At 43.2% G+C, this 15920-nt stretch overlaps 1 protein-coding gene across 1 annotated transcript in view; it reads right to left on the reverse strand.

The window, feature by feature from the left end:
• SKIC3 (SKI3 subunit of superkiller complex) overlaps positions 1 to 15920 on the reverse strand; it is a 249004-nt gene that overhangs the window by 195957 nt on the left and 37127 nt on the right. Inside the window, exons 6-7 of the mRNA XM_082272834.1 lie at positions 13172 to 13312; positions 466 to 564 (exon numbers count right to left, since the gene is read on the reverse strand). Coding sequence (XP_082128960.1) covers positions 466 to 564; positions 13172 to 13312 — 240 coding nt within the window. The remainder of the gene's footprint in view (positions 1 to 465; positions 565 to 13171; positions 13313 to 15920) is intronic.

Genomic DNA, 15920 nt, shown 5'->3' on the forward strand with positions numbered 1-15920 from the left:
CGTGTCTTCTTCTACCAGAATGCGCCTTCACCGGCCCCTCTTGTCACTCCCGGTGCGAAGCTGCTTAGCAGGGAATGCGGCGTCGCCCCGGAAGTGACGAGCGGGGCCGGTGCCGTCGCATTGATTCCTGGGAGCGATGACGTTCAGCTCCCGGGAATCATTGCAAACCGGAAGTGACGGCGCGGGCCGCGGCCGCCGAGGGAGGAAGTGGAAGACAGGTGAGTATATCTTTCTACAATTACAAGGTAAGTAAAAAAAAAAAAAATCCTAACTATCCATTTCGGTTTCAGGTGAGCAAAAGCAAGCGGATGGCCACAAAATCGGTTATGTCGATTTTGTGGCCGGAACTCTAAAGATATTCATGTCCTCTCATTTTCAATGAAACATGATGAAATGAAATCAGTTATATGAAATCACATATATAATGCTCCAGAATAGATATAAACAAGTTAATATAAGATGTACCTTAGACAAGCAGAGAACAAAGTCCTGATAAAGTGTACGGTGCTCTTCTCCCGGTACCTCTTCCAGGAAGGAAATGGCATTTTCAAAGGCATTTAAGAGCTAGAATAAAAGCGGGTTGCATATTGTCTTAATGAAAGCAATTGAAAAATAAAAGTACATTTGCTAAATAACGATCTGCAATTTATTTTAAAGTGTACAGTGTGTACTCTTACAGAACGTCATAATTCCAGGGGAATTCTCAAAATAAAAATAGCCACAAATAATTGTAAAGATGTGGAAGGCTTTATGTTTTATATATATATATATACACACATACATACATACATACCTTTCCGCAAAATAAAAACCCACAATTTTCTCTGAAATAACTTGAAACTAACCAACGTAATTGCCGTCCATCATGGTTTATTCAGTATTTGTTAAATAAATCAGACTTTGCTTTTAATTCAGGAGAACATTTTAAACAGTAAAACAAATGAAAATAGCATGTCATGAATAACGGGTCACATAACCAAATATTTAATTGCACAACGTTTAGAGGCAATCACTGCAAACAAGCTGATGTGGGTCTTGGTCTTTTCCTTCGAGCCTACTATTGCTCTAAAAGCCATGGATGGAGCAATGTGACACTGATGCACACTGACATAGGAGCTCAGCTTGCAACTCTAAGGAATATTTTCTTGACTTTTTTTTTTTTGTCAAGCGTTTACACAATCCTTTTAGTCAATCTGGAGTTGATTTTCCTCTTGCAGCCATACACTGGGATGTTGTCTACACCAGTGTTTCTCAACCTTTTTCTAGTCAGGGCACCCTTGAATAGTATTTTCAGTTTTGAGGCACCCCTGTCCAAGGCTTAGTTCACGTTACTGTAAAATCGCACTCATTTCTGACACACACACACATTAGTTCTTAACCACTTAAGCCCTGGAAGATTTTACCCCCTTCCTGACCAGGGGTTTTTTTGTGATTTTTTACTGCGTGACTTTAACGGACAATTGCGCGGTCGTGCGACGCTGTACCTAAACGAATTTCACTTCCTTTTTTTCCCACAAACAGAGCTTTCTTTTGGTGGTATTTGATCACCTGTGCGATTTTTTGATCATGCGCTATAAACAAAAAAATAGCCTAATTTTTGCAAAAATAACAATATTTTTCACTTTTTTTATATGAAATTCCCCCAAAAAATAATGTAAAAATCAAAATTTTTTAACATTTTCGGCCAAATTGTTTTATGCTACATATGTTTGGTAAAAAAAAAAGAAAAATGGCAAAAAGCGTATTTTGATTGGTTTGCGCAAAAGTTATCGCGTTTACTAACAAAGGGAAAATTTTTAGTCATTTTTGGTGTTTTTTTTTTTTTAACGAGTAATGGCGGCGATCTGTGATTTTTTTTGCGGTACTGCGACATTGCGGCGGACAGATCGGACCCTTGACTGACATTTTTGACACTTTTGGGGGTACCAGTGACATTACTGCAGTAATCAGTGCTATATATATGCACGGTTACTGCAAAAATGACACTGGCAGGGAAGGGGTTAACTGTATTGGACAGGGAGGGGTTAAGTGTGTCCTAGGGGCGTAATTCTAACTGTAGTGGGACAATGCTATTGGTGTAAAAACAAAGATCAACGGTTCTACATAGTAGAACCGTCTGATCTGCATTTTTACACAGGGAGAATGACAGGCGGCTTGTTTACATAAGCCGCTCTGTCTTTCTCCCGCTGTACCGGCAATCGTAGTGTGACCGGCGGACCCGGTCACACGCCCGCACTCCTCCCTGAACGAGCCGAGGCGGGCGCGCGCCTCAGCGGGCGCGCGCTCGCCCGCCTCAGCGGGCGCGCGCTCGCCCGCTATTGGCTCTAATAGCAGTGACAGGCGAGTGACGTAGATCTACGTCACTCTGCCTGGCCGGGGCTGACTGCCGCAGTAAATATACTGTGCGCAGTCGGCAGCCGGTTAATGGTACCCCACACATTGGCAAACATGGGGTTCTTTTGGTGTGGCGCAAAAAAGGGTCAGGGACTTCTTTCCCTGCATTTCTGTGGGTAGGGAAGCCCAATGAAATGAATGGGCTGCCCTACACGCAGCCACACAGATGTGAACGAAGGGCATGTTCACCTGTCAGGTTGGAGGGGTAGTAAAACCACATGGTTGAGCTGTTTTTACCACCCCCAATGTCTCCACCTTTAGCTGCAGAGGCAGCAGCTGGGGGTATACACATGCTGTGGCTGCAGCTGGAGGTATATCCAGGGTGAATGGGGCTGCACTGCAACTTCCCCACAACTGTGTGCATTGCAAGGTTGCAGTGTAGTGATACTGCATTTACAGGATTAAAAGAGGTGGTGAGGAGACAACATATTGCTTCTTTATTGCCCGTCAAAGGCCTATGAAAAACAATCTGAGAATGGATTGCATTTCAGAGGAGTAACAGTCCTTGCTGCTATCACAAACAAGCCCTACATAAGCAGTTCTGATAGTACAGGAATAGGGGTTAGGATCAAGAGTAACATACATACATACAGACACATGTATATATGCACACATACAGAAATGTGTATACACACACATACATATACTAACATATGTACAAACACAAACATATACAGACATACATGCACACACATACAGACACACAAATACAGACACATGTATGCACACACATACACAAATACAGACACATGTATACACACACACATACATGTATATATGCACACATACAGACACACGTACACACACGTATAAAGACCTTTTAAAACGTTTTAGCACAGTACCTTTCCTCATTCAGCCGGGTAGTGCACTGTAGGGGGAAGCAGAGAGCACAGTACAATCCCCCTCCCTTTACTTTCACTTTACTGAGGCTGATGGAGCTCCCTCAGTGCCGATATATAGTCTGGCAGGGCCTCAGGAGATCAGGCTCATCTGACAGCCCTTCTTTCCCATGATCCCACAGCACACCCGAGGACCTCTGGCACCGTGGCACACTGGTTGAGAAAGGCTGGTCTACACTTCCATGGACTGTAAATCTCATACCATTTGCAACTGAGGTCATAGGCACATGAAGCTGTTTGGAGACGGTCTTCTAGCCTTTGACATGCTGATTCATAATTTATTTTCTGATCTCAGACAACTTTCTTCTTTACTTTTTCTGGTCCAGGTTTGGTGTGGTGCACACAAGACAGCAAACAGCATCATGGCTACTTTTCTCCAATAAAATAGGGTAAGGCCTTGTACACACAGGAGTACTACAGCATACACCCACACCCAGTGGTGTATTTAGATTTTGTGCTGCCCTAGGCCTGACTAAACTTGGGCACCCCCTAATTTAAATATGACCCACCCCTTCCTGTAAAGGCCACACCCTTTCCTGTTTATGACCCGCAATGTCATCTGTAAACCACAGACCACAACCACAGTCTATCAGTGTCCATCAGTGCAGCCTCATTACTGCCCATCAGTGCAGCCTCATTACTGCCCATCAGTGCAGCCTCATCAGAGGCCTTTAGTACAGCCCCATCAGTGGCCACCAGTGCATCATATCAGTGCCCATCAGTGCTGCCTTATCAGTGCAACTTATCAGTGCCATCTCATCAGAGGCCATTAGCGCAGCCTCATCAGTGGCCTTCAGTGTGCCCATCAGTGAAACATATCAGTGCCCATCAGGGCAGCATATCAGTGCAGTCCCATCAGTGAAGCTTATCAGTGCCGCCTAGTGCCCATCAGTGCAGCATATCAGTGCCCATCAGTGCGGCATATCACTGTAGCTCCATCAGTGAAGCTTATTAGTGCCACTTCATCAGTGGCCATCAGTGCAACCTCATCAGTGCACATTAGTACAGCCTCATGTCACGGGATTAGTAAGATGACTCCTTTCTTTTAAGAAATTTGGACTTGTGTTTGCTGCTACAGATTGTAATCACAGGATTATTTCACTTATTTGTATAATGACTAGGAAGTCCATATAAATAGGTGAAATAATCAGTGGCAGCAAACAAGTCCAAATATCTTAAAAGAAAGGAGTAATCTTACTAATCCAGTGACATATTGCGATAGCACATATGGAGGTGAGCAGGTCCAAAATATTATTGCCATCATATAAAATTAAAAGTCTTAATTGTATATGATGCAATTCAGTATGCTCGCTCAAGGACAAGGATGTTTAAAAGAAATTAAATTATATTATTGACATGATGCGGCGGAGGAGGGTAGGTGGAGCATTAGGCTGCAGGGCCACACTTATTAGCATTGGCGGCCGTTGAGCCAGTTGTATTAAGCGTGGTCAGCAGTCTGCGGTCACTCCGAATGTCCTCACCGGCCGGTATTATCATACCGGCAGGTAGGAGTGTGACTGCTTATTGCGGGTGCTAGACTGACTTGTCTCCTGGACCCTGCCCTCTGGCCCAATTCTCCCATAAGATTGGCACTATACTAAAAGTGTAGCACAAGCCAGTGGGGACCCTTTTTGTGCGGGAGCCAGGAGGAGGCTGTTTTTTTTTCGTGCGGGTTGCAGCTTTTTTGCTGCCCTTTGCATAGTGCCGCTCTAGGCATAGCCTTATCGGCCTAGGCCAAGATACAGCACTGCATACACCTGTGAAAGGGCTGCGTTTGCCCTTACGAAGGGACACGCATGTGTTTAATGAATCCCCGTGCAGGCAGGCCCATTCATGTCAATTAGGACACAGCAGCTGATCCCAATTTGACAGCCGTGTGGATTCACAGCCCAGAATGCACATTGTGTTTTGGGCCGTGCGGCCACACAGCTGTCAAATTGAGAGCATTGGTTGCGTTTGTGCCGCTGCTTGCATCCCAAATGACATGAACAGGCCTGCCTGCACGGAATACCTGTGCATCCCCTGCCAGCAAACACGGACCTTGTGTAGGTGTATGTTGTAGTAAGGCTATGTGAATGAGACCTACTTTATTACAAAATTGCAGCCATGTTTGCTGCCAATTACAGAAAACAGCTATTCTGAAATACCACTACGATATAGATATTCATAATCTTTTCTAGGCCATTTCAGAAAATATTTGTACAGTAAGCAATAAGTTATCTCTTTTCACACTTTCCCTGTTTTACTTAATACATATCAAAGACACAGTTATACAGTGCCTTGCGAAAGTATTCGGCCCCCTTGAACTTTGCGACCTTTTGCCACATCTCAGGCTTCAAACATAAGATATAAAACTGTAATTTTTTTGTGAAGAATCAACAACAAGTGGGACACAATCATGAAGTGGAACTAAACTTATTGTATATATTTTAAACTTTGTTAAATAAAAAACTGAAAAATTAGGCGTGCAAAATTATTTAGCCCCTTTACTTTCAGTGCAGCAAACTCTCTCCAGAAGTTCAGTGAGGATCTCTGAATGATCCAATGTTGACCTAAATGACTAATGATGATAAATAGAATCCACCTGTGTGTAATCAAGTCTCTGTATCAATGCACCTGCACTGTGATAGTCTCAGGGATCTGTTTAAAGCGCAGAGAGCATCATGAAGAGCAAGGAACACACCAGGCAGGTCCAAGATACTGTTGTGGAGAAGTTTAAAGCTGGATTTGGATACAAAAAGATTTCCCAAGCTTTAAACATCCCAAGGAGCACTGTGCAAGCGATAATATTGAAATGGAAGGAGTATCAGACCACTGCAAATCTACGAAGACCTGGCCGTCCCTCTAAACTTTCAGCTCATACAAGGAGAAGACTGATCAGAGATGCAGCCAAGAGGCCCATGATCACTCTGGATGAACTGCAGAGATCTACAGCTGAGGTGGGAGACTCTGTCCATAGGACAACAATCAGTCATATACTGCACAAATCTGGCCTTAATGGAAGAGTGGCAAGAAGAAAGCCATTTCTTAAAGATATCCATAAAAAGTGTCAGTTAAAGGTTGCCACAAGCCACCAGGGAGACACACCAAACATGTGAAAGAAGGTGCTCTGGTCAGATGAAACCAAAATCAAACTTTTTGGCAACAATGCAAAACGTTATGTTTAGCGTAAAAGCAACACAGCTCATCACAATGAACACACCATCCCCACTGTCAAACATGGTGGTGGCAGCATCATGGTTTGGGCCTGCTTTTCTTCAGCAGGGACAGGGAAGATGGTTAAAATTGATGGGAAGATGGATGGAATCAAATACAGGACCATTCTGGAAGAAAACCTGATGGAGTCTGCAAAAGACCTGAGACTGGAACGGAGATTTGTCTTCCAACAAGACAATGATCCAAAACATAAAGCAAAATCTACAATGGAATGGTTCACAAATAAACATATCTAGGTGTTAGAATGGCCAAGTCAAAGTCCAGACCTGAATCCAATCGAGAATCTGTGGAAAGAACTGAAAACTGCGGTTCACAAACGCTCTCCATCCAACCTCACTGAGCTTGAGCTGTTTTGCAAGGAGGAATGGGCAAAAATTTCAGTCTCTCGATGTACAAAACTGATAGAAACATACCCCAAGCGACTTACAGCTGTAATCGCAGCAAAAGGTGGCGCTACAAAGTATTAAATTAAGGGGGCTGAATAATTTTGCAGGCCCAATTTTTCAGTTTTTTATTTGTTAAAAAAGTTTGAAATATCCAATAAATTTCGTTCCACTTCATGATTGTGTCCCACTTGTTGATTCTTCACAAAAAATGACAGTTTTATATCTTTATGTTTGAAGCCTGAAATGTGGCAAAAGGTTAAAAAGTTCAAGGGGGCCGAATACTTTCGCAAGGCACTGTACATGTGATAATTTCTTCACTTTTCAAGAGGAAAGAATAACTGTTTCAATAAGCTGTAAGGAGAGACATTCTGGGGGAAGGGGGCTATTTTTGCAATTTAACAACTCCTGGCACCCACTGCACCAAACACTGACCCCAATCAGATGCGGCCGCTGTTCGGGTAATATAGTCGCAATGGGAGGGGTGAATCGCGTTAGATGGAGGCCATTGCTGACATCCAGCTGGGGGAAAGCGCGCTGCGGCGGTACTTCCGGTTTGGCACACATGCTTTATAATATCTGTTTTTTTTTAAGCGGGTGTAAACCAATTTTGCAAATGTTTTTAATAAATGAAGTCACACTATGTCTGCCCTTCTTGCTATTTGTTCCATATGTGAACTTCAACCATAAGGAGATGAGACCAAGCAGTGGAGAACTACAAAGCTCAGCAGTTCCAATTCGTCTTCATTGTGGAGGATACTAGCACTAGTGTTTTTATAATCTTATATGACTGGAGGAACAAGCTGAGGATACATCATAGAGAGGAAGATTACTAGTCCCAACAAGCCCAGGATATCTCCAATCTAAAACGCATCTGACATCTAAAACTAATTAGTTAGGGCCAACAACACTAGGGGAGTGTGAGACTACAGTATATGAAGGGAGCATATCTGTTCAGTCAGTGTGAAGAGTGGAAGAACTATTTTGTATCTCATTAGGTTTTTAAATTGAAAGTAAACCAATTTTGTAAAAGTCTGTAGTAAATGGAATCACACCATGTCTGCCCTTCTTGCTATTTGTTCGATACTGTATGTGAGCTATAGCCATGAGGGGGTGTGACCAAGTGGTGGAGAACTAAAAAGCCCAGCAGTTCCAGATTGTTTCCACTGTGGGAGGACACAAGCACCAGTGCTTTCTTTAATCCTATATGCCTGGAGGAGTAAGCTGAGAAAACATTTTAGAGAGGAGGATTAGAAGTCCCGGCAAGCCCAGGATGTCTGCAATCTAAAGACCAAATTCACAGAGTAGTGGTTAATGATTCTTATTATGAATGGTCCAAGGTTATCAGTGGTGTACCCCAAGGTTCAGTGTTGGGACCCTTACTTTTCTATTATATTTATAAATGATATAGGGTCTGGGATTAAAAGTACCATTTCAGTGTTTGCAGATGACACCAAGCTATGCAGTGGAATAACTTCCTTACAGGATATCTGCAACTTACAACCTCAATGCACTGTTTCATTGGGCAACTATGTGGCAGATGAGGTTTAATGCTGATAAATGTAAAGTTTTGCACTTGGGTGCTAAGAATATGCATACATTATATATACTAAGGGGAGTGCAACTGGGGGAATTAATGGTGGAGAAGGATCTGGATGTTTTGGTAGACCATAAGTTTAATAATAGCATGCAATGCCAAGCTGCAGGTTCCAAAGTGAGCAAAATCCTTTCTTGTATTAAGAGAGGCATGGACTCTAGAGTAGGGCTGGGCGATAAAACGATACCGATAGGTATCGCGATAGTCCCGTGCTCGATAGCAATAGGAAAACTTGAACGATAAATCGAAAAGTCCGCTCTGACGGGTTTAAACTTTTAAAAATGGCGCCGCCCGGCGCCAACACGTCATTGCGCATGCGCCGCAGCCACTCGGGAGAGGCCGGGAATAGCCGAAATTACGCGAGCGGAGGTGGCGCGTGCGCAATGACGTATCGGCGCCGGGCGGCGCCATTTTTAAAACGAAGGCGCCTCTGGAACAGGTAAGTGAAACAGCTTCACTACCTGCCGTTATGCAGGGCTGCGGGCACACTACAAGGGATGCAGTGCTGCGGGCATGTTCTACCTGTACCATGCCCACAGCACTGCATCTCCTGTAGTATGCCCACAACCCCAGATCCTCTTGTACCATGCCAGTCACCCTGCATTCTCCTGCAACATGCCAGTCACCCTGCATTCTCCTGCACCATGCCAGCCACCCTGCATTCTCCTGCAACATGCCAGTCACCCTGCATTCTCCTGCACCATGCCAGCCACCCTGCATTCTCCTGCACCATGCCAGCCACCCTGCATTCTCCTGCACCATGCCAGCCACCCTGCATTCTCCTGCACCATGCCAACCACCCTGCATTCTCCTGCACCATGCCAGCCACCCTGCATTCTCCTGCACCATGCCAGCCACCCTGCATTCTCCTGCACCATGCCAGCCACCCTGCATTCTCCTGCACCATGCCAGCCACTCTGCATTCTCCTGCACCATGCCAGTCACCCTGCATTCTCCTGCACCATGCCAGTCACCCTGCATTCTCCTGCACCATGCCAGTCACCCTGCATTCTCCTGCACCATGCCAGTCACCCTGCATTCTCCTGTACCATGCCAGTCACCCTGCATTCTCCTGCACCATGCCAGCCACCCTGCATTCTCCTGCACCATGCCAGTCACCCTGCATTCTCCTGCACCATGCCAGTCACCCTGCATTCTCCTGCACCATGCCAGTCACCCTGCATTCTCCTGCACCATGCCAGTCGCCCTGCATTCTCCTGCACCATGCCAGTGCCCTGCATTCTCCTGCACCATGCCAGTCACCCTGCATTCTCACCCTAGGGTCCTTATTTTAAATGGGTAATAAAAAAATATCAATATATATCGATATCGACCGATATGAAACACTGATATCGTGATACAGTTTTCAGCCATATCGCCCAGCCCTACTCTAGAGGTATAATTTTATCCCTGTACAAATCATTAGTAAGACATCATCTGGAATATAAAGTGTATGTAAAATCAGCGCAAACCAAAAAATAAACTAATATGAATGAATTACACCCCAATGGCAGCATACATTCAGTGCTTCCACATAACACAGATAGAGATATACAATCAAATTAATGCAGCGCCAGAGGGGATATTGAGATACCTATAATGTAGTGATGGTATCAATAATAAATAGTGACTGTGCACAGTGAGAAAATAAAGTGCCAGTGCTAAATAAAAAAAGTGACAATATTCAAATAATCACACAATAAAAAACAAAATGACAGTGGTCCAAAATTTTAAATAATTATTGTGCCAAGTTCATAAAGATGTCTTTAGTGCTGTGCACAAATTGCAATTAAGGTGCTGGTGCTCCATTACCACACATGTGACTCCGTGTGCCAATAATGTAAATACTAGCAGCTCCCCTCCCAGTCTGGCTCACAAATTATAATGAGCCGGTGTTACGTGAAAAAAACCTACCCGTGAGAAATGCCTACCCTCGTCACCTCCGGTGCACCTACGTCACCACAATGTCATTGAACAGCTGAGGAGCTGACTAGTGCGCATGCACGGAGGGTATGAAATGATCACAGCAGTGTGTGTGTAACGCAGTGGTTACATTAAAACAGCTCGGCTGCAATATGAGTCATCTCCACTCCTGTCCCTGTCACTTCCCTGATCTGGGCTAGTAAATATAAAAGTGGCGGCGGGTGTATGAAAAGATAAATCACGGAGCAGAGATCTCCGTTCATTTGGATTTCATACACCCGCCACCGCTTTTATATTTACTAGCCAAGATCAGGGAAGTGACAGGGACAGGAGCAGAGATGACTCATATTGCAGCCAAGCTCTTTTAATGTAACCGCCGCGTTACACACACTGCCGTGATCATTTCATACCCTCCGTGCATGCGCACTAGTAAGCTCCTCAGCTGTTCAATGACGTATCCGGGGCTGTGAGCATGCGCACTGCTACGCTGATCAGCTGTTCCTCACAGGAAGTGACGAGGGTAGGCATTTCTCATGGGGTAGGTTATTCTCACGGAACACCGGACTCACTGTGTGCACTACCAAGGTGCTTGAATGGTGGAATCGTCCCCTCCTCCTTCTACTCTCACAGTGCAGGGATACCTCCCAATCTGGTCAGTGGATAGTATTTAGCCAGACACGCTGTGTACACTATCAAGATATTAGTACCCCAATATATACCGCATTTATAAATAAAACAAACAAAAATATTGCTTTTTGACAAACAGAAGTGTAACTTTAAAATACAAAAAAAAAAAAACTAAAAAATTGTAAAGTATAATGGCTGTAAGGTCATTGCACATATTATCTGAATATATTACCAACATTAAATATTAAGAAAAAAATAGAAGAAAAGCCTTTTTGTTAATTTTTTTTCTCTTTCAGCAGCTTAGTAGATGCCCCTTACTTATGCTTATGTGTTGGTGCAATACATGTTTAAACTTTAATGTGCTAATATTTCAGGCTCTGGATGGAATTGTGTTGCCGATTTAGAAATGGCCAGCATATAATAAACGCTTGAGGTCGTACATTACCCCGGGGATTATCTATAACCTTATCCCTATCCTTTTTTTTTTCTCTTATTTCTATTTCATTTTAAGATTCTCCTTACTTTTCTTGCTCCTCTTTTTCCCCTTCTTTTAATCTTCACATGTGGTTCAGGTAGCAACATTTATACCTATGCTTTCTATACTTGTAACATTATATTGTTTTTAGTCGGTTATGATATACTAGATTTTGATCCTTTCTAGATAATTTCAAGGACACATTTTCTTATTTGCTATACCTATTTTTGAACTACATGGTAGTTATTATATTACATTGTATCTGTAATTATCTTCATACCCGTACTTTATGATGTTACTTTCTTATTGTTGCATCTAAACCTCCTTGTATAACATGTTAAAACTTAAAACAAATTTGACAAGAAATGGCCAGCAGGAGTGCTAATTTTGATGTCAATTCAATTCAGTTATAATCTTATGATTAAAATGCCATTTTTATTTTAGTCGTATTTTAGTCATCTGAATTGTTTTAGTCCTATTTTAGTCGACTACAATTGTGTTAATTTAGTCAACGAAAATATTTAAGTTGACAAAATTAACACTGCTGGATACTAATATTTATAGGTAAAGTTGATCCAGGGACTATCTGCTCGCCTCTTGAGGGGGATCCGGAAGGAATTTTTTACTCTGCTGGAGCTAATTAGATCATGCTTTGCAGGGGATTTTTATGCCTTAATCTGGATCAACTGTGGGTATAGGCTTTTGTATATGGGATGGTTTGTTTTTTCCCCCCTTTTATTAGTTGAACTAGATGGACTTGGGTTTTTTCAACCTGACTATGTAACTAAAGCACAACTGTTCTCTAACAATAATTAAGTCAACAACACTTGGTGAGTGTGGTACCAAATGAGGGAGCACATTTGATGATTTAAAGTCTCAAGAGTGGATGAACTCTTATTTATGTCACTAAGTTGTTTTTTAGTTTTTTTTTTAATTATTTTAACCTACACAAGTTGGATTGATGGACACTTGGTTATATATGGACTTTTCTTGATATATTCTTTTGTGTATGAGAAGGATTTGGGTAGTGAGCAGCGCCGTGTATATATTCACTGAAATGGAAAATTCGGCCATCCATGCTAAATTTTTCATTTAGCATATAACTTTTTTTTTTTTGTTTTGGAAAGAGTAGGGAAGGGTTAAAACCTTTGTTATTGTAATGTCGGCTGTCTATGTTCTGTTAGGAAGATTTCCCCTCACTTCCTGTCCCATAACAGAAGCGAGAAGAAGTATCTACAAGATAAAGGGAATTTCCCTCTTATACAGCTGTCACCAAAACAGGTGTACTGGTTGGCTTGTTTCAATTTCTTATCTCTTTCAGTCTCTGTGACAAAGTTTCCCAAGACAAATAGAGAGGGTGAAACTCCCCAGCAGGGACACAGGCTGCAATAAAAAATTGTCAGAAGGTAGAACTTCTCAATATTCTATCTAGAAGTAAAGGTAAAAAATAAACATACTTGTGGATTCCCAAGCACTACTGTGGAAAAAAATATTCTCTTTAATCGCTACTTATGATAAAAGCACTATACAAATCATCTCATCACTAAAACATAGGGGTTGAAGTGATTCCTGTGTATATGCACACATAAACAAAATATGCATTATGTGGGCGTGCTGGGTGCACCTAAATATGAGATATTTCAAGATCATGGTTTACCTGCTGCTGGATCTCATTGTCTTGGAGCTCTATGTCCTCTGCCAGCAGCTGGCTCATCTTTCTCCATAACTTGTAAAGCTCGCTCTTGTTAATTCCTTCATCTTGCTTCATGTTTATTAACTGTTGCCATGTTTGTGCAGCCTGCATAAAAAAAAAACATATACAGACATATACCATATACAGGTGCATCTCATAAAATTAGAATATCATCAAAAAGTTAATTTATTTCAGTAATTCAGTTCAAAAAGTGAAACTCATATTTTATATAAATGCGTTACACACACAGTGATATATTTCAAGCATTTATTTCTGTTCATTTTGAGGAGCATGGCTTACCGCTAGTGAAAACCCAAAATTCTCAGAAAATTTGAATATTACAGAAGACCAATAAAAAAAAAAATGGATTTTTGTCTTACCGCAAAATCCTTTTCTCTGAAGTTCACTGACAGACACAGCTTCAATTCTTCAGACCATTGGGCTTATGCTTTAGCTCTCTAGGAGTAGGAGTAGGCGGAAACCTTTTTGGTTAAGCCCCTAAGGCAGTCCCAGGAAGTATACCATCACTTCCTGCTGTAGGACTTCAGTTTGTAACAAGCAGTGTCAGAAGAACAAATAACTCAACCCCAAAAGAGGGTTGGGTGCTGTGTCTGTCAGTGAACCTCAGAGAAAAGGATTTTACAGTAAGACAAAAATCCAGTTTTCTCTTTCGTTCACTGACAGACGCAGCTTCAATTCTTCAGACCAATGGGACGTCCCAAAGCAGTGTCAACATAAAGGGTGGGAAAAAAAACACAGCAAACGCAGAATTCCCAACAAGGCTAAACATAGCCAGCCAGGTAACAACAGGAGCTCAACTAGGAACAACTGGAGCTCACCAACAGGAAAAATTTCCACGCTCAAGAAGCGGAAGCCTCCGCAACCGTAGCCTGCAAAATTTTGCGGCCAAATGCCGCATCCAAAGATGCAAGTACATTCACCGAATAAAAAACTTTGTGAATGTGTGTACAGATGACCACGTAGCCGCCTTGCACACCTGAACCACTGACGCCTGATGACGGAAGGTCCGGGAAGCACTAAGCGCCCTCGTAGAATGCGCTTTAACAAGGAAAGGAGGAACCTGACCCTTAATGGAGTAGGCCTGCACCATCGTCTGCCTGATCCCCTTGGAAAAGGTTGCAGCAGATGGGGCCTGCCCCTTACGAGGTCCATTCATAAGAACAAACAAAGAATCAAATTTCCTAATCGGTTCAGCCACTTCCAGGGTACACCCGAATCACCCTAACCACATCTAAAGAATGCAAAGAAATTTCCTTAGGATGTGTAGGCTTAGGACATAGCGACGTTAGCACAATGTCTTCATTCAAATGAAACCCCACGACAACCTTAGGAAGGAACGCCTGACAGGGTCGCAACACCACTTTGTCCCTATGAATCACCAGGTAAGGTGACCGACAGGACAAGGCAGCCAACTCCGAAACGCGATGTGTGGAAGTAATGGCTACCTTCAAAGCCAACTTCTATGACAAAGTAAGCAGAGGAATTTCTTGAATATTTTTAAAGGGAGGCCTTTGAAGCACCGACAGAACCAAACTGAGATCCCACGGAGGTACCAGGGATCGCACCGGAGCAGTCAGATGGCAAACTCCCAGCAAAAAAGCGTGAACCAGGGACTTTACCACCAACAGCCTTTGGAAAAAAATAGCCAAGGCAGAAATCTGGCCCTTGATGGTGCCCAGAGCCAAACGTTAATCTACACCTAATTGTAGAAACTCCAACAGGCGAGTCACATAAAAATAGCAAGGAGAAACCCCCCACGACTTACAGCAAGTAATGTACGCCTTCCAAACTTGATGATGAACCTTCCTGGAAGTAGATTTCCTAGCCTTAAACAGCGTAGGAATCACCAACTCCGACAGCCTTCTGTCTTTCAGCACCTGGCTTTCAATAGCCACGTCGTTAAAGCCAGCAACCGTAAAGCAGAATGGAAAATTGGTCCCTGAGACAGAAGATCTTCCCTGAGAGGAAGTTTCCAAAGGACGTCTGCTAACAGCCTTACCAGGCCTGCGTACCAAGGCCAGTCTGGCACCACCAGAATGACTGGAATCCCCTCTTCCTCGATTCTGCGTAGCAGTCTCGACAGAAGTTGTATTGGAGGAAAGGCGTAAATCAGACTATACTGACCCCAAGGGGCGTCAACCAGAGGATCCCGAGACCTTGACACAAACCTCTGCACCTTCCTGTTGAGACGGGAAGCCAGCAGGTCCACATCAGAGGTCCCCCACCGAAGACACAGTTGATGAAAAACCTCCGGGTGAAGAGACCATTCTCCCAGATCCAACGCCTGCCGACTGAGATAATCCTCTACCAGGAAAATATAGAGCACTTCATGCTTCCCACTGCTGACAGCTTTATGGAGATGCTGATTTAATTTTCCAGCAGGACTTGGCACCTGCCCACACTGCCAAAAGTACCAATACCTGGTTTAATAATCATGGTATTACTGTGCTTGATTGGCCAGCAAACTCGCCTGACCTAAACCCCACAGAGAATCTGTGCGTTATTGTCAAGAGGAAGATGAGAGACACCAGACCTAACAATGCAGACGAGCTAAAGACCGCTATCAAAAAATCTGGGCTTCCATAACACCTCAGCAGTGCCACAGGCTGATTGCCTCCATGCCACGCCACATTGATGCAGTAATTCATCAAAAGAAGCCCAGACCAAGTATTGAGTGCATACTATACTGTAG

This window comes from Pelophylax lessonae (assembly GCF_965119305.1).
Source record: "Pelophylax lessonae genome assembly, chromosome: 1".
Taxonomy (NCBI): Eukaryota; Metazoa; Chordata; class Amphibia; order Anura; family Ranidae; genus Pelophylax; species Pelophylax lessonae.